Source organism: Manis pentadactyla, chromosome 7 (assembly GCF_030020395.1).
Source record: "Manis pentadactyla isolate mManPen7 chromosome 7, mManPen7.hap1, whole genome shotgun sequence".
Lineage (NCBI taxonomy): Eukaryota > Metazoa > Chordata > Mammalia > Pholidota > Manidae > Manis > Manis pentadactyla.
This window is the reverse complement of record NC_080025.1, coordinates 134,810,348-134,838,293: the sequence shown is the minus strand read 5'-3', so window position 1 is coordinate 134,838,293 and position 27,946 is coordinate 134,810,348. Positions and strand designations below refer to the sequence as shown.

The following is a 27,946-nucleotide window of genomic DNA, read 5'->3' as shown; positions in this document are numbered from 1 at the left end:
TCATGAGTGTGATTATTAGTTGTGTTCTCCTCCCCTACAGGCACAGCAAATAAGAGGCAATGCCACATGACAGGGCATTTTTATGAAAAAAAAAGAGGAATGGTTTTAGATAATAATCAGAGAAGATGTACACCTTTGAAAGCTCTTTTGGGGTGGCCTTCCTTCCTGTGGTAGCATCTTTTTGTTACACATCTATTGGTAAATGAAACCGCCCCCCCAAGACTGTGGCATTAAATGGATGCATTTGAAAGGTTCATTTACTCAGTTTACTTGGATTTGCCAAGCAAGTCTTCTCTTTTAGGCAAAGGACTCAGATTCACCAAGTATTTCATGCACTAACCCCTTTCATTCCTTCATGAAGACTAAAGTCCTTACTTGGTCCTCAGTATGCACCGAGCATTGCACAATACCTGGCTTCCAGCGTTTTTCCTTTTTTTAAACATTCTTTTTTTTTTTTTTAACCAAATGTGCATTGCAGTGGTTCAACATTCCCCCTCCCCCAACCCTGTCTACTCCCCTCCCCCTTGGTGGCCACCAGTCCGTTCTCAGTGTCTATGAATCTAATGCTGTTTTGTTCCTTCTGTTTTGCTTTGTTTTCATACTCCACAAACAAGTGAAATCATTTGGTACTTGTCTTTCTCTGCCTGCCTTATTTCACTGAGCATAATATCCTCTAGCTCCATGTTGTTGCAAATGGCAGGACTTCTTTTCTTTTAATGGCTGAATAATATTCCATTGTGTATATGTGCTACCTCTTCTTTATCCATTCATCTACTGATGGAGACTTAGGTTGCTTCCATATCTTGGCTATTGCAAACAGTGCAGCAATAAACATAGCGGTGCATTTATCTTTTTGAACTAGGAATCTTGTTTTCTTGGGGTAAATTCCTTGGAGTGGAATTACTGGGTCAAATGGTATTTCTATTTTTAGTTTTTTGGGGAACTTCCATACTGCTTTCCATAGCAGTTGAACCAATTTACATTCCCACCAGCAGTGTAGGAGGGTTTTTTTTTTCTCCGCATCTGTTATTGCTTGTCTTTTGGATGTTGGCCATCCTAGCTGGTGTGAGGTGGTATTTCATTGTGGCTTTAATTTGCATTTCCCTGATGATTAGCGATGTGGAGCATCTTTTCTTGTGCCTGTTGGCCATGTGAATTTCTTCTTTGGAGAGATGTCTGTTCAGGTCCTCTGCCCATTGTTTGATCTAGTTATTTGCTGTTTGAGTGTTGAGGTGTATGAGTTCTTTATGTATTTTGGATGATAACCCTTTATCAGCTAAATCATTTATGAATATATTCTCCCATGCTGTAGGTCACCTTTTTGTTCTGCTGATGTTGTCCTTTGCTGTACAGAAGTTTTTTAGTTTGATGTAGTCCCTCTTGTTCATTTTTTATTTTGTTTCCCTTACCTGAGGAGGTGTGTCCAGGAAAAAGTTGTTCATGTTTATATTCAAGGGCTTCCAGTTTTTTTCCATTCAAAAACCTTAGTGGGAGTTGGCTAGTTTTCAGATTCATTATCTTGACACAGTTTGAAGTTTCCAGAACCTCATATTGGGGCCATGCAGCTGGAGGAGACGATGTGCACTGACAAAGGGAGCCCCTTCCCAGCCCTGCTCCGGCTGTCTTAGTGCATGTTCGAATATCAAAGGAGAGCAACAGATAAATATAAACCTCCTGTTGTTATGTCCATCATGGGGAGAAAAGCCTCGCGGGAAAATGGACGAACCGCGGTGGCCTGGCGAGCGCGGCACATGCTCATGCGGCTCCTCTCCCTCCTTTGAGCTGTTAAGAGTGGAAGAGGGTAGAAGATTGAGTAGATAGGATGTTCCTACTGTTATCAGGGTAAGTCTTGTTTCAGTAAGGTAATAAATCACTGAGAGCTTGGCCAGAATGGTTGAAGAAATGTGAAGGCTCAAGAAACACTTGCCCTTCTACTCCAAGCACCCAGTCACTTCCACACCTTTCAGTAGATCTGGCCAAGCCCGCGAGGCTTCCTGGTTCATTCGACAACAGCAGCTCAGGGTCGCCCCTCAAAGCTGCTCACTGGGGAGCGTATGATGAAAGAGGTGGGACGTGAGGATGTGGAAGGAAACGTGTACCGGCATGATAAGCGGGACAACTCCCGGGCTCCAACAGAGACACAGAGATCTTAGGTGCCTCAGCCCACGTGGATCGTGAGAGACAGTGAAAGAGAGCTCAACAGGCACATCCCAGACCCCGTGAGGGGACTCACCCACACTGAGTGCACAGGTCAGGCAGCGATTGTGAGAAACTATTTGTCTGAAAGAGCAAGAGGGCTCAGAGAATGATCTGGTACTGGAGACATAAAATTACCGATGGAGGTAATGTTTCTGAGTTGAGTGACCCGAGGATTTTTGGTTACTCAAGTGACCTGTGAAATCATGGGTCTAGCCCCGCTGCGCCCAGGGCTGGCAGAGCCGCCTGCATGGAGCAGCATTAAAGGGACAAAGGATGCCTTTGTGGTGTGCCTCATGAGCACTCCTCGTGCACATGGCTGGGCATGTATGGTGTGGGTGCGTGATAAGGGGCTATTTAGGGAGTGAGGGATAGAGCGAGTGTCCAGTACCCACTGTACTGACACTGGGTACCACCGGACTGCCATTTCTCTCTCTGCAGTAACAGTATTCCGTGATGTGAAAGTGAATGCATTCACTGAAATGCCTTAGATCTCTCACAGTGCAGCTGAAACAATCCATATTTGTCATTTTTATCCTAAAAAGTATGCTGTGTGATCACCTTAAAATCATAGGCTCTCATCCTCTTGGTTTTACAGCAAGAAGTCCAAAGTTTCTTTGTTATTATGGCTTTGATTTCTGTGCCATGGATGCTGCTGATTAAGCCATTCATTCTTAGAGCCAAACATCGCAAATCCCAGGTAAGAGCCACTCATGTCAATTCACTTACTGTGGGTAGGAATATGGGCATCTTGGAAATAGAAGTCTGGAGTTTAGAGAGCATGTTGGGCTCACCGAGGCATGAATGACTGTGGTGAGGTGGGGAACCGGGTTGCCCGAGGTGGGTTTCTTTCTGTAGGGTTTGATTTTCCTTGAAGCCTTCTTACTTCCAGCATAATGCTCTATTAGGGGCAAGCACATTTAAATCTTATGTCTTGCAAAGTTTGCTCAGAGAAAATATTTTACTATAGTTTTAGTAAATGAATAATGAAAGCTGTTTTCATCAGGATTCTAAAGTTGTGAGCTTTTACTATTTTATGTTACATATTGTATGAGAGATGCCCAGGCATTAACAAATTCACGTAAGTCTGTTTTTATTTCTTTGTGGTTTTTCCCTATTTGCTAAACACCAGTGTCAGCCCAGTTTTTCCTCTTGTCTGAATTGCTCCTAAGCCTCAGATTTACTCAGCGAGTGAAAAAGAGTTTGCTGTCAGCCCAAATCAAATAGGATTTGGGAAGATTAACCTTCCAGGAGACATCAGAGTCTAGAAATGACACGCAAGCGCTGTTGGAGATTATCAATCTCTGCTTTCCTTCACATTAGTGCAGAAGATTAAGTGGAATGTGCTCAGATCATATAGGTTGTAGATATCTTCGGATAAATCCTTTTTTTCTTAAAGCTCTGTTGGCTATATTGATCTGGCTGACCCCAGTCAGGGCATAGGGAGGATGAGACTGGAGTTCTGTAGACTGGTCCCTAGGTGGCGCCCTCTTTCTCTATCACCTACTTCTCCCACTATTTCCCCGCCAGCCTTGTCTAGTTCCAAAGCCTGTCTGATAAATACATGGATATGAATAGGAAGGCAAAGCAAAGAATCCTTCTTTACCCTTTGGTTACTTGGTAAGAGACCAAAGTGGTAAATGTCGGTTGAAGTGGAAGGTTGTCCTTGTCCAAACAGGGGACCAGGTATTTCACAGGAAGGTGGCAAATTCCTGTTTGCAGAAATAGATACAACTCTCTTTCCTAGAAATTTAACCTGTCTCTAAGTCGAGGTCTAGCTGCTGTCTCACCTGATTCCCAGACCTCTAAAACAATCGCTCATCTTGCTCTGTGCCCTGCAAAAGCTGTTTAAATAGTTGCTGACCTCAAAGTGGTAGATTTCTCCCTTTTCCCCACAGACGACGTGTCCACCAGGGGAGGACATGGAGAGGTCGTCGTTAGTCTGCCGTGGTGGATGACACCTCCTAGACTGACTGTGGGAAGCAGGAGCTCCCCAAGAGCCTTGTCTCCTTGGTCCTCGGGATGCGAGGCTGTTGGTCGGTCCCTTAGGCTGCTGCTGAGGGCCCTGCTGGTCCTTTCCATGTCAGAAACGTTTCCACCATCTCCACCCAAGAGATGATTCCAAACTGGTGGTATTTGGTCCTCTCCTAGTTTTGCCTATGAAACCTTAAGGAGACCCAGTGCACAGAGATTATAAGCAGATTTGTTCTGATAGGCCTCAGGGGATATGAGCGGAGTTCCCATCTACTCAGCTTCTCTCTGACCTGGGGCCCTGCAGAACGTGGTTCGGATCCCCATTGGTAGAGGGCCACGTCTAGTGGTATGGCCTTGTGGCTTGGGCCACACAGCGCCAGGGAGTGAGTACTCATCTCGCACCCTGGATGCTGGGGCCTCTCGCCTTCTGCTTCCTCTTCTGACTTGCTGCCATGGCCTCAGGTGTCTCTCATGCCCATATTTTGGGTCACAGTGAAGTAACTTTGTATTTCTATTTGAAATCTTTACATTTATATGTGTACTTTTTAGGGTATTGTTTACTGAAATGTAACATACATACAGAAAAGGGCACAGATGATCAGGGCACAGATCATGAAGTATCACAGAGCAGGCACATCTGTGTGATGGGCACTCAGATCAATACACAGAACACCCTCACCCTCACTCCTAGGGCGGCCGTTACCCTGACTCCAAACACTAGAGGGTAGCTTGGCCTGTTCTTGAACTTCATGTAAATGGAACCACACCGTATGCCCTCTTTTGGATCTGGCTTCCTTCATCCAGTGTTAGATCTTGTGTGCGACTGTTCTATTGTATCCCTTCCATGAATTTGCCACAATTTACCACTCATGACTGAGATGTTTGCACTCTTGATAATTACAGGTGGTGCTGCTTTAAATACCCTGGGCATGTGTTTGGCACGTGTGTTTTTAGAAGGTTGCTGACACCGAATTTAAAGTTGGTCTGCTATCCATTTTATTTCCCTGGGCACCAAGCTCAAACACTGTCAGCTGTTGAATAAGCAGAGAAGATAGGCCCTGGGATTCAAAGTCCAATATTGTGCTTCTGCAAGATTATTCATGTTCATTTTAGCCAATTCTGGGTTAATAACCAGAGAAGCCTAGAGTTCAGGCATGAAAATGGAGAGACTATCTTTCATTTCTTTTTTGAAATTTTCTTCCTTAAGTTGGGGGGAAGAAATTAGGATTTCAGGAAGACAAAGTAATGTTAACATGCGCCACATCCCTCAACATGGGGCCAGAGCCGTGGGGCTGGGAGGCAGGCTTAGGGAGAGCCCCTCTCCCTACCCAGCACCCTGGAGTTCCTGTCCACGTGGACTCAAGCCCACTTCCAGGCTCTGCACAGGGCCAAGCACACAGCGGTACGGCTACCTCGAGACCCTGGCATGGCCAAGGTGCCGCTGCTTGTGGGGAATGTGGGTGGCCACGGAAACGGCGGTGGCAGGGTCCACGCCACGGGATGAAAACAAGGAGGGAAGGAAGGGCGGCATGCCGTTGTGCAGGGCCAGCAATCCCCTGCTGCCGCGCCCTGGCGTGGGACTCTGGATTCGAACCTGGCCTTTCAGGTTCTTCTGAGGATTTATTTATTGAAATAGGAGGCTAGAACCTATTTTATTTAGGAGTTTATTGGCTTGATTTATAACTTTTAAATATTTAAACATATAGCATAAGGACTTCCTTTTTACCTTTGCTTGGGCCTTTCCAAGTATTCGGTGCAGACCTGCTAAAGAAAGAAAGTTAAGATACTTTAATGTCTAATTTGCAATACCCCACCTATGAAATCATTTTAGGAAAAACTTTGGATGGAGGTATGAAGTTTCACATTGACTTGAAAGAAATATTCTATTCAGACTCAGGGATGAAACCAGGCCAGATTCACTGGGGACTATACCTAGATTTTTTTTTTCCTTAGCTATTTTTATAAAGTGATGTTTTATTTTTAAAAAGTATATTTGTGTTGGAAAGGTCAGTCTTCATCCATCCAGGCCGCTATAAAAAAATACCACAGATACTATCATGGTATAATATAATACTTTAATACTATGGTATGATAAAATGCTGTCATCTTTGGGGATTAGGATTTCAACATATGAATTTCAGGGGAACGCAAGCATTCAGACCATAGCAGTCATTAATCTCTCCTAAGTAATTTTGCCCATAGAAATCTGGCTGTTCAGGTCAGAAGGCTGTGTCAAAGTACCACTGGTAATTTTATCACTGTGTATTTTTAACAGTGGAAAGACACTCTGGTACAAGCATGGGTTTACTGTGAAGATTGTGATTAATTTGGCACATCCCAGAACACCATGGAGAAAAGCACCTGCTCTGGCATCAGAATGCCTGGGTTTAACCAGCCCTACCAGCTGTGTGATCTTGGGTGCATTTCTTAACCTTTCTGTGCTGTTAAAGTGGGGTGATAATTATGCATTTATAAAATATAAAAAGATTATTATGAAGACTAAATGAGATAATATAGAAAGTTTAGAATGGTGTTTGGTATGTAGCTAGTATTTACCAAGAGCCTTTATTTTATGTGGAATTGTTGTAAAGATTCTAAGGGTGAATTTAGTGTCTCATTTCCTTGCTTTCTGACAGCTGCAGGCATCCACGATCCAAGAACACACCACCGAGGACATCGAAGGTGACACCTCCAACCCGTCCATGAGCCCTGGTCAGAAGGCTCCTGCAGGAGCCCATGGGGCCCAGGACGAGCCTGAGGAAGAGGTGTGTGGCCCTCACCACCCAGCGGAGGCTTCCCAGGTTCTGGAGCGGGGCCTAGTCAGGCGTGATAGTCAAATGGTTAGCAGCCAGCAGGGCGTGGACCGCAGCCCTGAACGGACTTGGGCGGCAGAGCTGGGAGGGCTGGGAGGACCCTGCTGGTGGCAGCCCGGTAACGGCTCAGCTGTGGAAACTGGGGAGGCCCCGGGAGTAGGGGGGGCACCTGCGATGATCAGAACAACAGCTGTGTACCAACCGATCTAGGAGTATTTTAATACTTTAGCCCAGGTGCTGCTGTTGTCTGTGAGTTTGAGGTGAATGTCAGCCTTCAGACCTAGTGACATAGGAGTTCCTAAATGTTAGTGAGGCCTCCGTGACTCAGAACCGTGCTCCTGGGAGTCAGCTACATTTATTTTGAGCTTTCCAAGCAGTGTCCCTCCGACCATGAGAGCAGAGCCCAAACCGAGGCCTACCATTGGGGCAAAAAGTGGACTCTTTGTTCCCAGCCATCCTTCCCCAGTGGCAGCCTGCACAGCCGTCACTGCCCCTCTGTTCTCGGCCTCAACCCTGGCTCTGTGCTGGTTGACTTCTCTTAGTGACACCATCTGCCTCTCCTGTGAATTCAGGAATTGTTCCATTCCCTCCTCCCTGGCTGCCCCTTTCAGACCAAGGACAGCCACTCCCCCCTTAGGAATGTGCCACATTTTCTCAGACAAGGCAGCTGGCTGTTTTTATACCATGATAGAAGTCACCCACAGTCCCCAACTGGCTGGGGGTTTTAGCTGGTCTAATCTAATTATGGAGTGGGGACAGGATTCCTTTGGGGCCTGAGGGATGCTGTAAGTAGCTACATTTGTAGTGTTAATTACTAATAAAGATACTCACTTGAACTAATGGAAGGTCAGTTAGAATTAATGAAAAATCTGGGTCATGGACAATTTTTTCCAACGAGATTCCAGGTACAGAAAGTAAGCTGTACTCGTGGTTACTGATATGTCTGAGTCTGTCAGACCTGCTGGAATCCAACCCATACATCTTGCTCATCATGTCCCAACCTGTCCAGGGGAACCTCCTGCATTTAATCTTTCATGCCCTCAATATATACCCAGTCAGTGTTCACCATGAACTGGCTGCCCTGCTCTGGACAACGTCAGGCTCCACGGCTAGGCTCCCACCCCAGGTACGATCATGCATGGGTCTCCCATTGCAAGGCAAATACAGGCTTGACTCTGTTTCTACCTCAAAATCCTCTCCACCTCTCTCTTCACCAGGGATTAGTCAAATTCAAGGTTAAGGACACAGTTCTCTGGACTGCCAAGTCTGCCCAAGACCTTTGACACTAGCCACAAGTTTAGGGTCCCTCAGGACCACCCTCACTTCAAACCAGCCAGTTACAGATCAGAATCCACTCAGACTCCTTCAGGTTTGATAATCTGTAGAATGACTTATAGAACTCAGGAGAGTGCCATACTTAAAATTATAGTTTTATTTCAGCAGAAGTATATAAATCAGAACCAGCGAGAAGAAGAGGCATGTAGGCAGAATCTGACACTCAAGGCTTCCAAATGCCAAGCCTCTAGGTCCTCAGCACTGGCATGTGGCAATGTGCACAGTGTTGCCCACCCAGGAGGCTCATGTGAGCTTCAGTGTCCAAGGTTTTATGGGGTTTCATTATGTAGGCATGACCGAGCACCCTACTGGGTGCGGGGCCCTTCCCTCTGTTCCCCCAGCACTGCTTCGCTCTTGACTATTGCACATCCACACTGTTGTGCGGTGTCTGTTGGCATTTTCTCCCTACTAGACTGTGAGCCTCTCTGGGGCAGGGGTGGCGCCAGTCAGTCCACTCCCGCCGCATCAGGGTGCGTGGAGGAGACAGTGAGCTACTGCTGTTCTGGGCCTGCATCCCCACCCTGCCCCCGCATACCTGGGTCTGTAAGCCAATCAACAAATTGTGTTCTTTGCTAATAGGCTTTCCCTTCACTGGTCCATTTTGCTGCCAGATTAATCTTCCCCCAAATATTTATTTCTCCCCGCCACTTCCTATGCAGGTGCCTTTCATGGTTCCTCCCTGTATCCAGCTGCCCTTGGTTGGCCTCTCCTGAAACTGTAACTGTTAAATGCTCTCTTTTGCTCCTCACCACAAAAGCTTCCAGTTGCAGCCAAGTTGTTTCTCCCTCAAACTTGCCTGCGTGATGCTTCTTTGCCTTCACAGGACTCGTTTTTCTCACTGCCATGTCTGGGCCCTCCCCGGCCCTCACGGGGCAGCGCTGGTTTCACCTGGGACACCTGCCCTTACCAACCAGTGTCTCTCCTTCGACCTTTTTTCCAACTATTTCTGGGAAATGTCGCTGCACATACTCATATCCTACTTTGTGCTGCTAATTCTCTTTCTAAAGTATATTGATAATTATTTTCCCCTAGTTCAACTGGAAATGTCTTCCCAGAGCCCACGTCTCATTCATCTGTATATCCTTTGTCATACTTTTCATGTAAAAAAGTACTTAATGAGCAGTATAAAAACTTCTCTCTTTCAGTTCAACTTTGGAGACATCTTTGTGCATCAAGCCATCCACACGATTGAGTACTGCCTGGGCTGCATCTCCAACACAGCCTCCTACCTCCGCCTCTGGGCCCTCAGCCTGGCTCATGCGCGTGAGTGAGTCCCGCACCCCAGCAGGGGCCTGGCCATGTTCCCCCCGAGAAACAGGCACAGTGTGCTTGTAGGTAGAGGTGCCTCCTCTAGATCATTCTGGCACGTCCTTCAGAAGAATGGCCCTTCTTTCTTAGGAAAAGTGACTTTTTCAGTGTGTCTGGCTTTCCATAGCTGGAATGGTTTCTCTCTGTATCAGTTTCCTGTTGCCGCTGAACAAATTGCCACACCTTAGCAGCTTAAAATACTGCAGGTTCACTGTCTTATAGTTCTGCAGGCTGAAAGTCCTAAAACCAGGGAGTCAGCAGGGCTGGTTCCTTCTGGAAGTTGAAGGGCAAAATCCCTTTCCTTGCCTTTTCTAGTTTCTAGATGCCACCTGGTGCTCCTTGGCGCCACAATCTGCTTCTAGCATTGCACCTCCTTTCCTCTGACCGATGCCCCTGCCTGCCTTTCATAAGGACCCTTGTGGTTACACTGGGCTCACCTGGATAACCCAGCATAACCTTATCTCAGCATTCTTAGTCCTATCTGCAAAGCCCCTCTTGCTGTATAACGTAACATTTCCACAGGCTAGGATTCCATGACTGTCTTTGGAGGGATCACTTTGAGAGAAGGTCTGCCATGATTGTGAGCACTGGTGGGAGGAGGGCCAGTTGGCGCCTGTTGAGCTGACCTGCAGCAGGTGTTCACCACCTTGGTGAACTCACAGCTGTCCAGGCTCAGGCCAGTCCAGGATTCCAGTTTTGGTGACAGTTCAAGCCTCGGGGTTGACTTAAGTCTGGAATCCTGATTCCCCACTTGCTTTGTAAGGCCCTTCGGTCTCTGCCTGCTTCTCCACTCTAGTCTCTCGGTATCCCTCAGTGGCCCCCAGCCCGCTGAACCCACCCTTTCATGTGCAGGACCTGTATGAAGGCTCCCGAAGATGCCACGGTCTCTGGGCCCCTCCGTGTGTTTGCCCCGCAGCTCCCTTGCCTGAAGTGTTCCTCCTTTGTTCGACTCTCTCCCCGCCTGATATCTGATCCCCCTTCAGAACTCAGCCCACACAGTTCCTCCTCTGGGAACCTTCCCTGCCCCCCAGTCTAGAAGGTGCCCTTTCCCTGGGCTCTGGCAGCACCCCTATCCTAGCACCAGGTATAATTCTGTCTTGATTAGCCTGTCTCCCTGTGAGGCTGTGAGCTCCTGGAAGGCGAGGACCCCGACGTTTACCCCGGCATTCCCAGCACTAAGCATAATTCCGGGAACAGAGAAGCCAGGCCACAGTGTGTGCTAAATGGATAGAAACCAAAGCAGTGAAAGTGAGTATGATTATCGATTTACAGCAGAAACACAAGTGCATTAGTCTCCACTGCTCAAGGGCATTCATTTCCTTGCATTAATTCCCACACACGTACGCTTCCACGTGTACACAGATGCTTAGTTGTGTACATCCCACCTGTAAGTATCTGCACACAGATGCCCACAGGCACGTGCGTATGATGTTCACTCATGGGAGCCGGTTATCCAGGGGCCGAAAGAGGATCTGTGGGCTTCCTGTCATCAGTGGTGTTGATGTCAGCTTTCAGCTCCAACTCAGCCATGGTGTGGAGGACTTGGGTCACAGTAGGGCTGAGTCTAGACAGGACAGGAGGAGTTTCAGCATTTTCAGTGTCTGGGCCAGAGTTTGACATGAGATGTCGGAGTCTCCTCTGGCTATCTCATGTCCTTTGAGGACATAATTTGACTCCATAAAGCCCATGTGGCTCGCAGCTGCCTGGCATGTTCCAGTGCCGGGTCTTCCTGGAAGTTCCTGAGAGGTATCGTTCCCACCGACACCCTCCACTCCACGCAGACTTGCCTGTAGAGGCAGTTTGGTGGAGTGAAAACAAACTTTCAATGCTGATTTATGTTCTAGCTTCCATTCCGCCACTTTTAACCGAGTGGCTCAGGCAAGCAGCTGAACCACGGGCTGCTCTGCAGTCGCCTGCTGTCCGTGTCAGTCAGGCTAGGCAGGAATATGTTACGGCAACAGCCGGCCCCAGATCGCAGCAGCCTAAAATAAGCGGCAGTCACACTTAATCACGTCTGTGTCCATCAGTGCCAGGCTGAGGCCCAGCCCGGGGAGGCTTTGTTTTGACACATGCTTCAAAATCACCAAGATGAGGGGCGGGTAGCCAGAGTGACACACTGGAAATTAAGTGCCTTCCTTCCCACAGGTGTGTGGGAGGCGCCCATGAGGTTCTGTGTATGAAAGGCTTCCACCCAAAGGCCCTGTGAAAATAGGTGGTGTGACTGCCTGTCAGGACTGGGGGCAGAGGAAGGTGGCCCTCAGGAAAATTCTCTGACTTTGCCCTATGCAAGGGCCATGGGGTCCACAGCACAGCACAGAGCACATTGCTGTCAGTTTTTTTTGTTAAAATATCATTGATATACAATCTTATGAAGGTTTCAACATTCACTCATATTATCAAGTCCTCAACCCCCTACTCCATTGCAATCAATCTCAATCAGCGTAGTAAGATGCTATAAAGTCATTACTTGTCTTCTCTGTGCTGTGCTGTCTTCCCTGTGACCCACCTATATTGTGAGTGCTCATTACAGTGCCCCTTAATCACCTTCTCCCTCCCCACCAGACCTCCCCAACACCCTTCCCTTAGGTAACTGCTAGTCCCTTCTTGGGTTCTGTGATTCTGCTGCTGTTTTGTTCCTTCAGTTTTGCTTTGTTGTTAAACTCCACAGATGAGTGAAATCATTTGGTACTTGTCTTTCTCTGCCTGGCTTATTTCACTGAGCATAATACCCTCTAGCTCCAACCATGTCGTTGCAAATGGTAGGATTTCTTTTCTTTTTATGGCTGAGTAATATTTCATTGTGTATATGTACCACATCTTCTTTATCTATTCATCTATTGATGGACGCTTAGGTTGCTTCCATACCTTGGCTATTGTAAATGGTGCAGTGATGAACATAGGGGTGCATTTGTCTTTTTTTTTTTTTTTTTTTAAATAATTATTTTTTATTGAAGGGTAGTTGACGCACAGTATTACATTACATTAGTTTCAAGTGTACAACACAGTGGTAGAACATTTATATACATAATTCTAGGTTCCAGCTATCACCCTACCAAGCTGTTACAATATCTTGACTATATTCCTTATGCTATACATTACATCCCGGTTACTTATTTATTTTACCATTGGAAGTCTGTCCTTTTTTTTTTTTTTTTTTTTTTTTGTGAGGGCATCTCTCATATTTATTGATCAAATGGTTGTTAACGACAATAAAATTCTGTATAGGGGAGTCAATGCTCAATGCACAATCATTAATCCACCCCACCCCAAGCCTAATTTTCGTCAGTCTCCAATCTTCTGAGGCATAACAAACAAGTTCTTACATGGAGAACAAATTCTTACATAGTGAATAAGTTACATGGTGAACAGTACAAGGGCAGTCATCACAGAAACTTTCGGTTTTGCTCATGCATTATGAACTCTAAACAGTCAGTTCAAATATGAATACTCATTTGGTTTTTATACTTGATTTATATGTGGATACCACATTTCTCTCTTTATTATTATTATTTTTAATAAAATGCTGAAGTGGTAGGTAGATACAAGATAAAGGTAGAAAACATAGTTTAGTGTTGTAAGAGAGCAAATGTAGATGATCAGGTGTGTGCCTGTAGACTATGTGTTAATCCAAGCTAGACAAGGGCAATAAAACATCCACGTATGCAGAAGATTTCTCTCAGAACAGGGGGGGTGAGGTTCTAAGCCTCACCTCTGTTGATCCCCAATTTCTCACCTGATGGCCCCCCTGCGACTGTGCCTGTCTTAGGTTGTTCCTCCCTTGAGGAATCTTACCCGTCTCTGGCTAACCAGTCATCTTCCGGGGCCATACAGGGAAATGTGAAGTTGGTAAGTGAGAGGGAAGCCTTATTGTCTGAAAAGGTTAGCTTTTTACTTCTTTGCATATTTATGCCCTGTGGCTTCTATGCCCAGCATTTGTCTTGAGGTATCTTTACCACTTGGAAGAATTATGATACTCGGTAAATTTGATATGAGGCACGAATTCTATTTAAGGGTTGTGATTAGGAAGGAAGAAGAAAAGCTATAGAAGTAGCAGGCAGAAGAAAACATGGGAAGATTGATTATTTCTTTGACATATCTTCTTGTAGAGTAACTTCAGCATATATAGGTTTTAAGCTACTACTTAAATTGCGCACACACATTAACATAATAGGAGTATAGTTACATAACCAAAGCATACCTGTAATTACCAGCCATCTCCAGTGAAACCAAGAAAACCAGTTAGGCACCTTAGGCATTTGTGAAAACTTATCTATGATATGGTGGATATTGTCCAACTGAACTTGAACAGTCTGAGAGAAATCAGACAAATTAAAACAACCCATTCCTGGGCACTGTTCACATCCCATATGTTCTTTTAACAGTAAATAGTCTGTAGTTGTAAGACTTTGGAGCGCTACAATTTGCACTTCTCCAAATTCTTGGTTGAGTTCCAACAGTATAGATCCAGTCAAATTTGTTGTTTTACTGTATGCACAGGCCAGCTTAGATATCTCCTTCCTCATTCCCATGGCAAGTCCAGGAACTGGTGGGATGAGTGCATCTACTGCTGTAGCAGTGCGTGGATCTTTGTTGGGGTTTTTTGATGATCATCTTCTGGCATGAGTCTTCCAGAGAGTGCAGATGTTGGAAGTTCTTTTTCATATCGTATCTTAGTTCATTTTTGGGGTAGCCCAATTAGGCTTTGATCCTCTGTATAAACACAAACAGACCCTTTGCCTATACTTTTATATGCCCTTTATACCCTTGTGTAGAACTCGTTGGAGGTTACCACACAGGAACTGCCCTTTTTTTTTTTCCCTTTGTTTTTGGTATCACTAATCTACACTTACATGACGAATATTATGTTTACTAGGCTCTCCCCTATATCAGGTCTCCCCTATAAAACCCTTTACAGTCACTGTCCATCAGCATAGCAAAATGTTGTTGAATCACTACTTGCCTTCTCTGTGTTGTACAGCCCTCCCTTTTCTCCTACCCCTCCATGCATGTTAATCTTAATACCCCCCTACTTCTCCCCCCCTTATCCCTCCCTACCCACCCATCCTCCCCAGTCCCTTTCCCTTTGGTACCTGTTAGTCCATTCTTGAGTTCTGTGATTCTGCTGCTGTTTTGTTCCTTCAGTTTTTCCTTTGTTCTTATATTCCACAGATAAGTGAAATCATTTGGTATTTCTCTTTCTCCGCTTGGCTTGTTTCACTGAGCATAATACCCTCCAGCTCCATCCATGTTGCTGCAAATGGTTGGATTTGCCCTTTTCTTATGGCTGAGTAGTATTCCATTGTGTATATGTACCACATCTTCTTTATCCATTCATCTATCGATGGACATTTAGGTTGCTTCCAATTCTTGGCTATTGTAAATAGTGCTGCAACAAACATAGGGGTGCATCTGTCTTTCTCAAACTCGATTGCTGCGTTCTTAGGGTAAATTCCTAGGAGTGGAATTCCTGGGTCAAATGGTAAGTCTGTTTTGAGCATTTTGATGTACCTCCATACTGCTTTCCACAATGGTTGAACTAACTTACATTCCCACCAGCAGTGTAGGAGGGTTCCCCTTTCTCCACAGCCTCGCCAACATTTGTTGTTGTTTGTCTTTTGGATGGCAGCCATCCTTACTGGTGTGAGGTGATACCTCATTGTAGTTTTAATTTGCATTTCTCTGATAATTAGCGATGTGGAGCATCTTTTCATGTGTCTGTTGGCCATCTGTATTTCTTTTTTGGAGAACTGTCTGTTCAGTTCCTCTGCCCATTTTTTAATTGGGTTATTTGTTTCTTGTTTGTTGAGGCGTGTGAGCTCCTTATATATTCTGGACGTCAAGCCTTTATCGGATGTGTCATTTTCAAATATATTCTCCCATACTGTAGGGTTCCTTTTTGTTCTATTGATGGTGTCTTTTGCTGTACAGAAGCTTTTGAACTTAATATAGTCCCACTTACTCATTTTTGCTGTTGTTTTCCTTGCCCGGGGAGATGTGTTCAAGAAGAGGTCACTCTTGTTTATGTCTAAGAGGTTTTTGCCTATGTTTTCTTCCAAGAGTTTAATGGTTTCATGGCTTACATTCAGGTCTTTGATCCATTTTGAGTTTACTTTTGTATATGGGGTTAGACAATGGTCCAGTTTCATTCTCCTACATGTAGCTGTCCAGTTTTGCCAGCACCACCTGTTGAAGAGACTGTCATTTCGCCATTGTATGTCCATGGCTCCTTTATCAAATATTAATTGACCATATATGTCTGGGTTAATGTCTGGATTGTCTAGTCTGTTCCATTGGTCTGTGGGTCTGCTCTTGGGCCAGTACCAAATTGTCTTGATTACTATGGCTTTATAGTAGAGCTTGAAGTTGGGGAGTGAGATCCCCCCTACTTTATTCTTCTTTCTCAGGATTGCTTTGGCTATTCGGGGTCTTTGGTGTTTCCATATGAATTTTTGAATTATTTGTTCCAGTTCATTGAAGAATGTTGCTGGTAGTTTCATAGGGATTGCATCAAATCTGTATATTGCTTTGGGCAGGATGGCCATTTTAACGATATTAATTCTTCCTAGCCATGAGCATGGGATGAGTTTCCATCTGTTAGTGTCCCCTTTAATTTCTCTTAAGAGTGACTTGTAGTTTTCAGAGTATAAGTCTTTCACTTCTTTGGTTAGGTTTATTCCTAGGTATTTTATTTTTTTTGATGCAATTGTGAATGGAGTTGTTTTCCTGATTTCTCTTTCTGTTGGTTCATTGTTAGTATATAGGAAAGCCACAGATTTCTGTGTGTTTATTTTGTATCCTGCAGCTTTGCTGTATTCCGATATCAGTTCTAGTAGTTTTGGGGTGGAGTCTTTAGGGTTTTTTATGTACAGTATCATGTCATCTGCAAATAGTGACAGTTTAACTTCTTCTTTACCAATCTGGATTCCTTGTATTTCTTTATTTTGTCTGATTGCCGTGGCTAGGACCTCCAGTACTATGTTGAATAACAGTGGGGAGAGTGGGCATCCCTGTCTAGTTCCCGATCTCAGAGGAAATGCTTTCAGCTTCTCGCTGTTCAATATAATGTTGGCTGTAGGTTTATCATAGATGGCCTTTATTATGTTGAGGTACTTGCCCTCTATTCCCATTTTGCTGAGAGTTTTTAACATGAATGGATGTTGAACTTTGTCAAATGCTTTTTCAGCATCTATGGAGATGATCATGTGGTTTTTGTCTTTCTTTTTGTTGATGTGGTGGATGATGTTGATGGACTTTCGAATGTTGTACCATCCTTGCATCCCTGGGATGAATCCCACTTGGTCATGGTATATGATCCTTTTGATGTATTTTTGAATTGGGTTTGCTAATATTTTGTTGAGTGTTTTTGCATCTACGTTCATCAGGGATATTGGTCTGTAGTTTTCTTTTTTGGTGGTGTCTTTGCCTGGTTTTGGTATTAGGGTGATGTTAGCTTCATAGAATGAGTTTGGGAGTATCCCCTCCTCCTCTATTTTTTGGAAAACTGTAAGGAGAATGGGTATTATGTCTTCCCTGTATGTCTGATAAAATTCCAAGGTAAATCCATCTGGCCCGGGGGTTTTGTTCTTTGGTAGTTTTTTGATTACCTCTTCAATTTCGTTGCTGGTAATTGGTCTGTTTAGATTTTCTGTTTCTTCCTGGGTCAATCTTGGAAGGTTATATTTTTCTAGGAAGTTGTCCATTTCTCCTAGGTTTCCAGCTTGTTAGCATATAGGTTTTCATAGTATTCTCCAATAATTCTTTGCATTTCCGTGGGGTCCGTCGTGATTTTTCCTTTCTCGTTTCTGATACTGTTGATTTGTGTTGACTCTCTTTTCTTCTTAATAAGTCTGGCTAGAGGCTTATCTATTTTGTTTATTTTCTCGAAGAACCAGCTCTTGGTTTCATTGATTTTTGCTATTGTTTTATTCTTCTCAATTTTATTTATTTCTTCTCTGATCTTTATTATGTCCCTCCTTCTGCTGACCTTAGGCCTCATCTGTTCTTCTTTTTCCAATTTCGATAATTGTGACATTAGACCATTCATTTGGGATTGCTCTTCCTTTTTTAAATATGCTTGGATTGCTATATACTTTCCTCTTAAGACTGCTTTTGCTGCGTCCCACAGAAGTTGGGGCTTAGTGTTGTTGTTGTCATTTGTTTCCATATATTGCTGGATCTCCATTTTGATTTGGTCATTGATCCATTGATTATTTAGGAGCGTGTTGTTAAGCCTCCATGTGTTTGTGAGCCTCTTTGCTTTCTTTGTACAGTTTATTTCTAGTTTTATGCCTTTGTGGTCTGAAAAGTTGGTTGGTAGGATTTCCATCTTTTGGAATTTTCTGAGGCTCTTTTTGTGGCCTAGTATGTGGTCTATTCTGGAGAATGTTCCATGTGCACTTGAGAAGAATGTATATCCCGCTGCTTTTGGATGTAGAGTTCTATAGATGTCTATTAGGTCCATCTGCTCTACTGTGTTGTTCAGTGCTTCTGTGTCCTTACTTATTTTCTGCCCAGTGGATCTATCCTTTGGGGTGAGTGGTGTGTTGAAGTCTCCTAGAATGAATGCATTGCAGTCTATATCCCCCTTTGGTTCTGTTAGTATTTATTTCACATATGCTGGTGCTCCTGTGTTGGGTGCATATATATTTAGAATGGTTATATCCTCTTGTTTGACTGAGCCCTTTATCATTATGTAGTGTCCTTCTTTATCTCTTGTTACTTTCTTTGTTTTGAAGTCTATTTTGTCTGATATTAGTACTGCAACCCCTGCTTTCTTCTCACTGTTGTTTGCTTGAAATATGTTTTTCCATCCCTTGACTTTTATTCTGTACATGTCTTTGGGTTTGAGGTGAGTTTCTTGTAAGCAGCATATAGATGGGTCTTGCTTTTTTATCCATTCTGTTACTCTGTGTCTTTTGATTGGTGCATTCAACCCATTAACATTTAGGGTGACTATTGAAAGATATGTACTTGTTGCCATTGCAGGCTTTAAATTCGTGGTTACCAAAGGTTCAAGGTTAGCCTCTTTAGTATCTTACTGCCTAACTTAGCTCGCTTATTGAGCTGTTATATACACTGTCTGGAGATTCTTTTCTTCTCTCCCTTCTTGTTCCTCCTCCTCGATTCTTCATATGTTGGGTGTTTTGTGCTGTGCTCTTTCTAGGAGTGCTCCCATCTAGAGCAGTCCCTGTAAGATGTTCTGTAGAGGTGGTTTGTGGAAAGCAAATTCCCTCAGCTTTTGTTTGTCTGGGAATTGTTTAATCCCACCGTCATATTTGAATGATAGTCGTGCTGGATACAGTATCCTTGGTTCAAGGCCCTTCTGTTTCATTGTATTAAATATATCATGCCATTCTCTTCTGGCCTGTAGGGTTTCTGTTGAGAAATCTGACGTTAGCCTGATGGGTTTCCCTTTATAGGTGACCTTTTTCTCTCTAGCTGCCTTTAACACTCTTTCCTTGTCCTTGATCTTTGCCATTTTAATTATTATGTTTCTTGGTGTTGCCCTTCTTGGATCCTTTCTGTTGGGGGTTCTGTGTATTTCCGTGGTCTGTTCGATTACTTCCTCCCCCAGTGTGGGGAAGTTTTCAGCAATTATTTCTTCTAAGATACTTTCCATCTCTTTTCCTCTCTCTTCTTCTTCTGGGACCCCTATAATACGGATATTGTTCCTTTTGGATTGGTCACACAGTTCTCTTAATATTGTTTCATTCCTGGAGATCCTTTTGTCTCTCTCTATGTCAGCTTCTATGCGTTCCTGTTCTCTGATTTCAATTCCATCAATGGCCTCTTGCATTCTATCCATTCTGCTTATAAACCCTTCCAGAGTTTGTTTCATTTCTGCGATCTCCTTTCTGGCATCTGTGATCTCCTTCCGGACTTCATCCCATTTCTCTTGCGTATTTCTCTGCATCTCTGTCAGCATGTTTATGATTCTTATTTTGAATTCTTTGTCAGGAAGACTGGTTAGGTCTGTCTCCTTCTCTGGTGTTGTCTCTGTGATCTTTGTCTGCCTGTAGCTTTGCCTTTTCATGGTGATAGGAATAGTTTGCAGAGCTGGAACAAGTGATGGCTGGAAGGACTTCCTTTCTTGTTGGTTTGTGGCCCTCCTCTCCTGGGAGAACAGCGACCTCTAGTGGCTTGTGCTGCGCAGCTGCTCGCAGACAGGGCTTCTGCTTCCTGCCTGGCTGCTATGGAGTTAATCTCCGCTGTTGCTGTGGGCGTGGCCTGGCTCGGGCAGCTGCTCCAAAATGGTGGAGTCGCGTTGGAGCAGGAGCTGCTGGGAGGCTATTTATCTCCGTAAGGGGCCTCCCTGCTCCCTGCAGCCCAGGGGTTAGGGTGCCCAGAGATCCCCGGATTCCCTACCTCTGGATTAAGTGACCTGCCCTGCCCCTTTAAGACTTCCAAAAAGCACCCGCCAAAACAAAACAACGCCCACCAAAAAAAAAAAAGAAAAAAAAAATTTTTTTAATTAAAAAAAAAAAAAATTTTTAATTAAAAAAAAAAAAAAAGGTGGTCGGTCGTTTTTCTTTATTCTCTGGTGCCAGCCTCAGGCCTCTGCTCACCGGTCTTTCTGCCCTGTTTCCCTCGTATTGGGGTCCCTATCCCTTTAAGACTTCCAAAAAGCGGTCGCCAAAACAAAACAGCAAAAAAGCAAAAAAAAAATGGTCGCGCGCTTTTCTTATGTCCTCTGTCGCCCAGCCTCCAGTGCCTGCTCACTGTTCTTGCTGCCCTGTTTTCCTAGTATCCAGGTCCCTGCACTCTGGCCCGGATGGCGGGGGCTGGGTGTTCGGCAGCCCTGGGCTCCGTCTCCCTCCCGCTCTGCCTGCTCTTCTCCCTCCGGGAGCTGGGGGGGGGGGGCGCTCGGCTCCCGCGGGGCCGGGGCTTGTATCTTACCCCCTTCGCGAGGCGCTGGGTTCTCTCAGGTGCGGATGTGGTCTGGATATTGTCCTGTGTCCTCTGGTCTTTATTCTAGGAAGGGTTGTCTTTGTTATATTTTCATAGATATATGTTGTTTTGGGAGGAAATTTCTGCTGCTCTACTCACGCCGCCATCTTCCGCCCCTCCCCATTTGTCTTTTTGAATCAGGGATCTTGTTTTGTCTGGGTAAATTCCTAGGAGTGGAATTACTGGCTCAAATGGTATTTCTATTTTTTAGTTTTTTGAGGAATATCCCTATTGCTTTCCACAATGGTTGAACTAATTTTCATTCCCATCAGCAGTGTAGGAGGGTTTCCCTTTCTCCGCATCCTCTTCAGCATTTATTGTTCCTTGTCTTTGGATGCTGGCCATCCTAGCTGGTGTGAGGTGATATCTCATTGTGGTTTTCATTTGCATTTCTCTGATGATTAGTGATGTGGAGCATCTTTTCATGTGCCTGTTGGCCATCTGAATTTCTTCTTTGGAGAAGTGAGTGTTCAGATCCTCTGTCCATTTTTTATTTGGGTTATTTGTTTTTTTGGTTATTGAGGTGTGTGACTTCTTTATACATTTTGGATGTTTACCCCTTATGGGATAAGTCATTTACAAATATATTTTTCCATACTATAGGATGCCTTTTTGTTCTGCAATTGGTGTCCTTTGCTGTATAGAAGCTTTTTAGTTTTATGTAGTCTCGTTTGTTCATTTTTAATTTGTTTCCCTTGCCTGAGGAGATATGTTCAGGAAAAAGTTGCTCATGTTTATATTCAAGAGATTTTTGCCTATGTTTTCTTCTATGAGTTTTATAGTTTTATGACTTACATTCAGGTCTTTGCTCCATTTTGAGTTTACTTTTGTGTATGGAGTTAAACAATAATCCAGTTTAATTCTATCACATGTAGCTGTCCAGTTTTGCCAACACTATTTGTTGAAGAGGTTGTATTTTCCACATTGTATATCCATGGCTCCTTTATTGTATATTAATTGGCCATGTATGTGTGGGTTAATATCTGGGCTCTCTATTCTATTCCATTGATCTATGGGTCTGTTCTAGTGTCAGTACCAAATTGTTTTGTTTACTGTGGCCTTGTAGTAGAGCCTGAAGTTAGGGAGTGTAATCCCCCCAGCTTTGTTCTTACTTCTCAGGATTGCTTTGGCTATTTGGGGTCTTTAGTGGTTCCATATGAATTTTAGAACTTTTTGTTCAAGTTTGTTGAAGAATGCCACTGGTATTTTGATAGAGATTGCATTGAATCTGTAGATTACTTTAGGCAGGATGGCTATTTTGACAATATTAATTCTTCCTATCTATGAGCATGGGATGTATTTCCATTTATTGGTGTCTTCTTTAATTTCTCTCATGAGTGTCTTGTAGTTTTCAGGGTATAGGTCTTTCACTTCCTTGGTTAGGTTTATTCCTAGGTATTTTATTCCTTTTGATGCAATTGTAAATGCAATTTACAATTTACAATCCTGTAAATGCAATTTACAGGATTTACAATCCTGATTTCTCTTTTATTTTTGGCAGTTCATTATTAATATACAGGAATGCAACAAATTTTTGTGTATTGATTTTGTATCCTGCAACTTTGCTGAATTCAGTTTTTAGTTCTCGTAGTTTTGGGGTAGATTCTTTAGGGTTTTTTATGTGCAATGTCATGTCATTGCACGCAGTGTCAACTTAACTTCTTCCTTGCCAATCTGGATGTCTTTTATTTCTTTGTGTTGTCTCATTGCCGTGGCTAGGACCTCCAGAACTATGTTGAATAAAAGTGGGGAGAGTGGGCATCCTTGTCTTGTTTCTGATCTTAGAGGAAAAGCTTTCAGCTTCTTGCTGTTAAGAATGATGTTGGCTGTGGGTTTGTCAAATACGGCCTTCATTATGAGGTACTTGCCCTCTATACCCATTTTGTTGAGAGTTTTTATCAGGAATGGATGTTGAATTTTGTCAAATGCTTTTTCAGCATCTATTGAGATGATCATGTGATTTTTATCCTTTTTGTTGATATGGTGTATGATGTTGATAGATTTTTAATTATTGTACCATCCTTGTATCCCTGGAATAAATCCCACTTGGTCATGATGGATAATCCTTTTGATGTATTTTTGAATTTGGTCTGCTAATATTTTGTTGAGTATTTTTTCATCTGTGTTCATCAGGTATATTGGTCTGTAGTTTTCTTTTTTTTGTGATGTCTTTGTCTGCATTTGATATTAGAGTGATGCTGGCCTCATAGAATGATTTTGGAGGTGTTCCCTCCTCTTCTACTTTTTGGAAAACTTTAAAGAGGATGAGCATTAGGTCTTCTCTAAGTGTTTGATAAAATTCAGTGGTAAAGCCATCTGGTCCAGGGGTTTTGTTCTTAGGTAGTTTTTTTATTCCCAATTTGTTTTCATTGTTGGTCATTGGTCTGTTTGGATTTTCTATTTCTTCCTGGGTCAGTCTTAGAAGGTTGTATTTTTTTAGAAAGTTGTCTGTTTTTTCTAGGTCATCCAATTTGTTTGCATTAATTTTTCATAGTAATCTCTAATATTTCTTTGTATTTCTGTGGCATCTGTAGTGATTTTTTCCTTTTCATCTCTGCATCTGTTTGCATGTGTACACTCTATTTTTTTCTTGATAAGTCTGGCTAGGGTTGTATCTATTTTGTTTATTTTCTCTACAAACCCAATCCTGGTTTCATTGATTCTTTCTATTGTTTTATTCTTCTCAATTTTATTTATTTTTGCTCTGATGTTTATTATGTTCCCCCTTCTACTGACTTTGGGCTTCATTTATTCTTCTTTCTCTAGTTTCATTAATTGTGAATTTAGACTGTTCTTTTGGGATTGTTCTTCTCTCTTGTGGTAAGCCTGTATTGCTATACACTTTCCTCTTAGAACTGCCTTCACTGTATCCCACAGGTTTTGGGGTGTTGAGTTGTTTTCATTTCTCTCCATATATTGCTTTATCTCTGTTTTAATTTGGCCATTGATCCATTGATTATTAAGGAGCATGTTGTTAAGCTTCCATGTGTTTGTGGGCTTTTTTGTTTTCTTTGCATAACTTATTTCTAGTTTCATATCTTCGTGGTCTGAAAAGCTGGTTGACACAATTTCAATCTTGTTGAATTTATCAAGGCTCTTTTTGTGGCTTAGTATGTGATCTATTCTGGAAAACGCTCCATGTGCACTTGAGAAGAATGTGTATCCTGCTCCTTTTGGTGGAGTGTTCTGTGCATGTCTGTTAAGTCCATCTGTTCTAATGCATTATTCAGTGCCTCTGTCTCCTTACTTATTTTCTGTCTGGTTTATCTGTCCTTTGGAGTGAGTGGTGTGTTGAAGTCTCCTAAATTGAATGCATTGCATTCTATTTCCCCCTTTAATTCTGTTAGTATTTGTTTCACATATTTGGGTGCTTCTATATTGGATGCATAGATATTTATAATGGTTATATCCTCTTGTTGGACTGACCCCTTTATCATTATGTAATGTCCTTCTTTGCTTCTTGTTACTTCCCTTGTTTTGAAGTCTGTTTTATCTGATACAAGCACTGCAACACCTGCTTTTTTCTCCCTATTATTTGCATGAAATATCTTTTTCTATCCCTTCACTTTTAATCTGTGTATGTCTTTGGGTTTGAAGTGAGTCTCTTGTAGGCAGCATATAGATGGGACTTGCTTTTTTATCCATTCTGTAACTCTATGTATTTTGATTGGTGCCCTCAGTCCATTTGTATTTAAGGTGATTATTGATAGATATGTACTTATTACCATTGCAGGCTTTAGATTCATGGTTACCAAAGGTTCAAGGGTAGCTTCTTTACTGTCTAACGTTCTAACTTAACTTGTTATTACAAACACAATCTAAAGGTTGTTTTTCCCCCCTCCCTTCTTTTTCTCCCTCCTCCATTCTTTATGTATTAGGTGTCATATTCTGTAGTCTTTGTGTATCTCTTTGTTGACTTTGTGGGTAGTTGACTTAATTTTGCTCTTGTGTAGTAATTTATTGGTCTACTTCCTTTACTGTGGTTTCATTTTCTCTGGTGACAGCTATTAAGCCTTAGGAGCACTTCCATCTGTAGCAGTCCCTTTAAAGTACACTGTACAGTTGGTTTGTGGAATGTAAATTCCCTCAACTTTTGCTTATCTGGAAATTGTTTAATCTCTCCTTCAAATTTAAATGATAATTTTTCCAGGTAGAGTATTCTTGGTTGGGGGCCCTCTGTTTTATTATATTAAATATGTCATACCACTCCCTTCTGGCTTGTTAAGTTTCTGCTGAGAAGTCTGCTGCTAGCCTGATGGGCTTTCCTTTATAAGTGATCTTTTATTTCTCACTGGCTGCTTTCAGTACTCTCTCCTTGTCCTTGATCTTTGCCATTTTAAATATTGTATGTCTTAGTGTTGTCTTCCAAGGGTTCCTTGTCTTGGGAGATCTCTGCATTTCCATGACCTGAGAGGCTATTTCCTTCCCCAGATTGGGGGAGTTTTCAGCAATTATTTTCTCACAGACACTCTCTATCCCCTTTTCTCCCTTCTTCTTCTTCTGGTACCCCTATAATGCGAATATTGTTACATTTGGATTGGTTGCATGGTTCTCTTATTATTCTTTCATTCCTAGAGATCCTTTTATCTCTTTGTGCCTTGGCTTCTTTGTTTCCCTGTTCTCCAATTTCTATTTCATTTACTGTCTTCTCTACCTCATCTAATCTAGTTTTAAATCCCTCCATTGTATGTTTCATTTCAGATACTGTATTTTTGTATTTTTTGAAGTTTCTATCTCTTTGTTGAAGTGTTCCCTCAGATCTTGAATATTTTTCTGTAGCTCCAAGAGCATGTTTATGACTTTTATTTTGAAATCTTTATCAAGAAGATTGGTGATTTCAATTTCATTAAGTCGCCTTTCTGGGCTTTTTCTTATAATTTTGTTTGGGCCAAATTACCTTGCTGCTTCACTTTTTCAGTGTTTCCTATGGAATAATAACTTTGTGTAGGTTGCACCCTCTAGTGCCCAGAAACTCAATTTCCTGGGCAGGAGCTCCAGCTTGGTGAGCAGTGGGAGTAGGCCTATTTTTTTGCCTTGTTTGTAGTGAGCTTGACGGGCTGTCAGCTGATGGTGGGGGCAGGGAAAATACTTTCTGGAGCTGCTGTGCCCCTGCAGCAATGGTGGAGGTCACAAGCGAGCAGAACCAGCATGTTTTTCTGTGGAGTCTTCTTTTTCTCCAGATCTAGGTAGTCTGTTCTGCAGTCTTCAGGTTGCTTTTTCAGGATTAGTTATATTTGCTGTATTTTCATATTTTATGTTTTTTTGGGAGGAGGTTTCTGCCTCACTTCTTATGCTGCCATCTTTTTTTCCTTCCTCTGTTTTGATTTCAATAATTTAGTCATTAAAAAGACAAAGAATCCATCCAACTTGCAGCACGGTGGAATGGCTAAGGAGTTGGAAGTGAAGCTGCACCCATGAGGAAGGGCCCCACATTACTCCAGCCGGCAGGATGCCAGAGCTCAGGGGGCACAGAACAAACATGGGGGTTCCTCCTTGAGTTCCTATGAGTCTCTGATTTCATCCTGTCCCATTGGCTTCTTGCAAATGACAGGCTTTTATCTGTCCTGGCCAGGTCATTGTGACCTTTTCGTTGGTGCTGTCAAGTCAACACAACAATGTAATGGTAGTGTCTCCCTGGAAGGAAGAGAGTGGGAGTGAGCTCTCTGGTTCTCTTCTTATCAGGGCATGAATCCCATCACAGGCTCCCCTCAGGACCTCACCTAACACTAATTTTTTCCCAATGGCCCACCTCCAAATGCCATCACTTTGAGGGGTAGGGTTTCAATATATGAATTTGAGGGGTGCAAAGACACAAACATTCCATCCATACCAAATTATTACCTATATGATTTTGTGATTTGCTTCTTTGGTGTAACATCCTGTTACTCTGATTTATTCTCAATGCTGCTGGTTGCTATTGTTTGTTCACTTTCATTGATGAATAATATGCAACCACATATTTGTCCTCTTACTGGAACTCTCCTGCCCTGTGAACAAAGCTGCTGTAGACAATCTCCTACAGGTACCCTAGGACACACGTACCCACACCCTCCACCTGAGGGTTGCTCAGATCATAGTTGCTGGATCATAGAATGTGTACACCCAGGATTGCAGCATAAAAATAATCTTCCTGTGCCCAATCTTGCCTGTGGTTGCATCTTGCAGAACTGTCTGAAGTGCTGTGGACCATGGTGATGAACATCGGGCTTCGCCTGCGAGGCTGGGGAGGACTCATTGGGGTTTTTATCATTTTTGCCGTATTTGCTGTCCTGACAGTAGCCATCCTTCTGATCATGGAGGGCCTCTCTGCTTTCCTGCATGCCCTGCGACTGCACTGGTAAGGCCGGCTGCACTGCAGAAGCTCTGGGTGCTCTACCAAAACAGGACAAACTGTAGGCCCAGCCAGCTAGGTTCAAATCCTGACCAGTGGCATGACATCGGCAGCTTACATACCTTTATGGGACCTTAGGTGGTATACCTGTTGGTGTAATATTAAGTGATGTAATGCATGCAAGTGTGTACATATACAATGGTGGCCCTGTAATAAGTGTTACTTTACATTTACTCCTTTCAAAATGTTCATTTATTATATTACAGCTAGCTTCAAAATAGGGGACACCTCCACGTGTTGGTAGGATGAGAGATCTGAAACAGGTTCACACAGGGCATGTGAGTGAATTGGGGCATTTGGTCCTTGTGATGGCAGGAGTTAAACCAACAGAACAAACTAGTAAACTCTCTGCAAAGTGGAAACAGAAGGAGGGCATGGGCATAGAGGCTCGGGACTGTCAAAGGTGTGTCTAGAGACTCAGGCATCACTAGGTTTACAGATATGAAAACATTTGTTTAGGCTTCTCTTTCTCTCCCAAGTCATTTCAAGCCAAGAATTTTGAGTGACCGTGCATTCCTTAAACTACACAGACTGCCTCCAGCTTTCTGTGATGGCTCCTTCTATGCCTGCCAGGCATAAAGAAAAGTTTACACTCCATGTATGTAGTTGAAAATCCCAGCAGCCCATGCCTCAGGTGGTAACATCAATTCTCCCCATGCCACTAAGGAGAAGAACCATATAACACAATGATAAATGATCATATGGTATATGTTAGGTAAGTTATCAAAGTATAAATCAAGGTACTGATTGTTCTAAAATAGTGTAAACCCTGCAATTTAACATTAGGATAGAGATGAAAAATGGTGAATAACCTTGAGAGGCATTTTCTCATCACTAGGTTGTCAGACAGGGCTGCACCAAGAGAGCTTCTTTGCTTGTGGGGAGCAGGGGGAGGGTGGTTATGCTGTGCCCTGTGAGGCTGCTGGCTGGGGCCGGGAGGAAGTGTGGTGGGAGCGGAAAGAGAAGGTGTAAGTGGAGGCAA

At 43.2% G+C, this 27,946-nt stretch overlaps 1 protein-coding gene across 3 annotated transcripts in view; it reads left to right on the top strand.

Annotated features, from left to right (window-relative positions):
* The window catches only part of ATP6V0A4 (ATPase H+ transporting V0 subunit a4), a 78,374-nt gene that overhangs the window by 49,874 nt on the left and 554 nt on the right, over positions 1-27,946 (top strand). For all 3 annotated transcript variants that reach the window (XM_036905506.2, XM_036905507.2, XM_057504801.1), the window contains exons 17-20: positions 2,795-2,896; positions 6,807-6,935; positions 9,464-9,581; positions 26,739-26,910. In XM_036905506.2, coding sequence (XP_036761401.2) covers positions 2,795-2,896; positions 6,807-6,935; positions 9,464-9,581; positions 26,739-26,910 — 521 coding nt within the window. The remainder of the gene's footprint in view (positions 1-2,794; positions 2,897-6,806; positions 6,936-9,463; positions 9,582-26,738; positions 26,911-27,946) is intronic.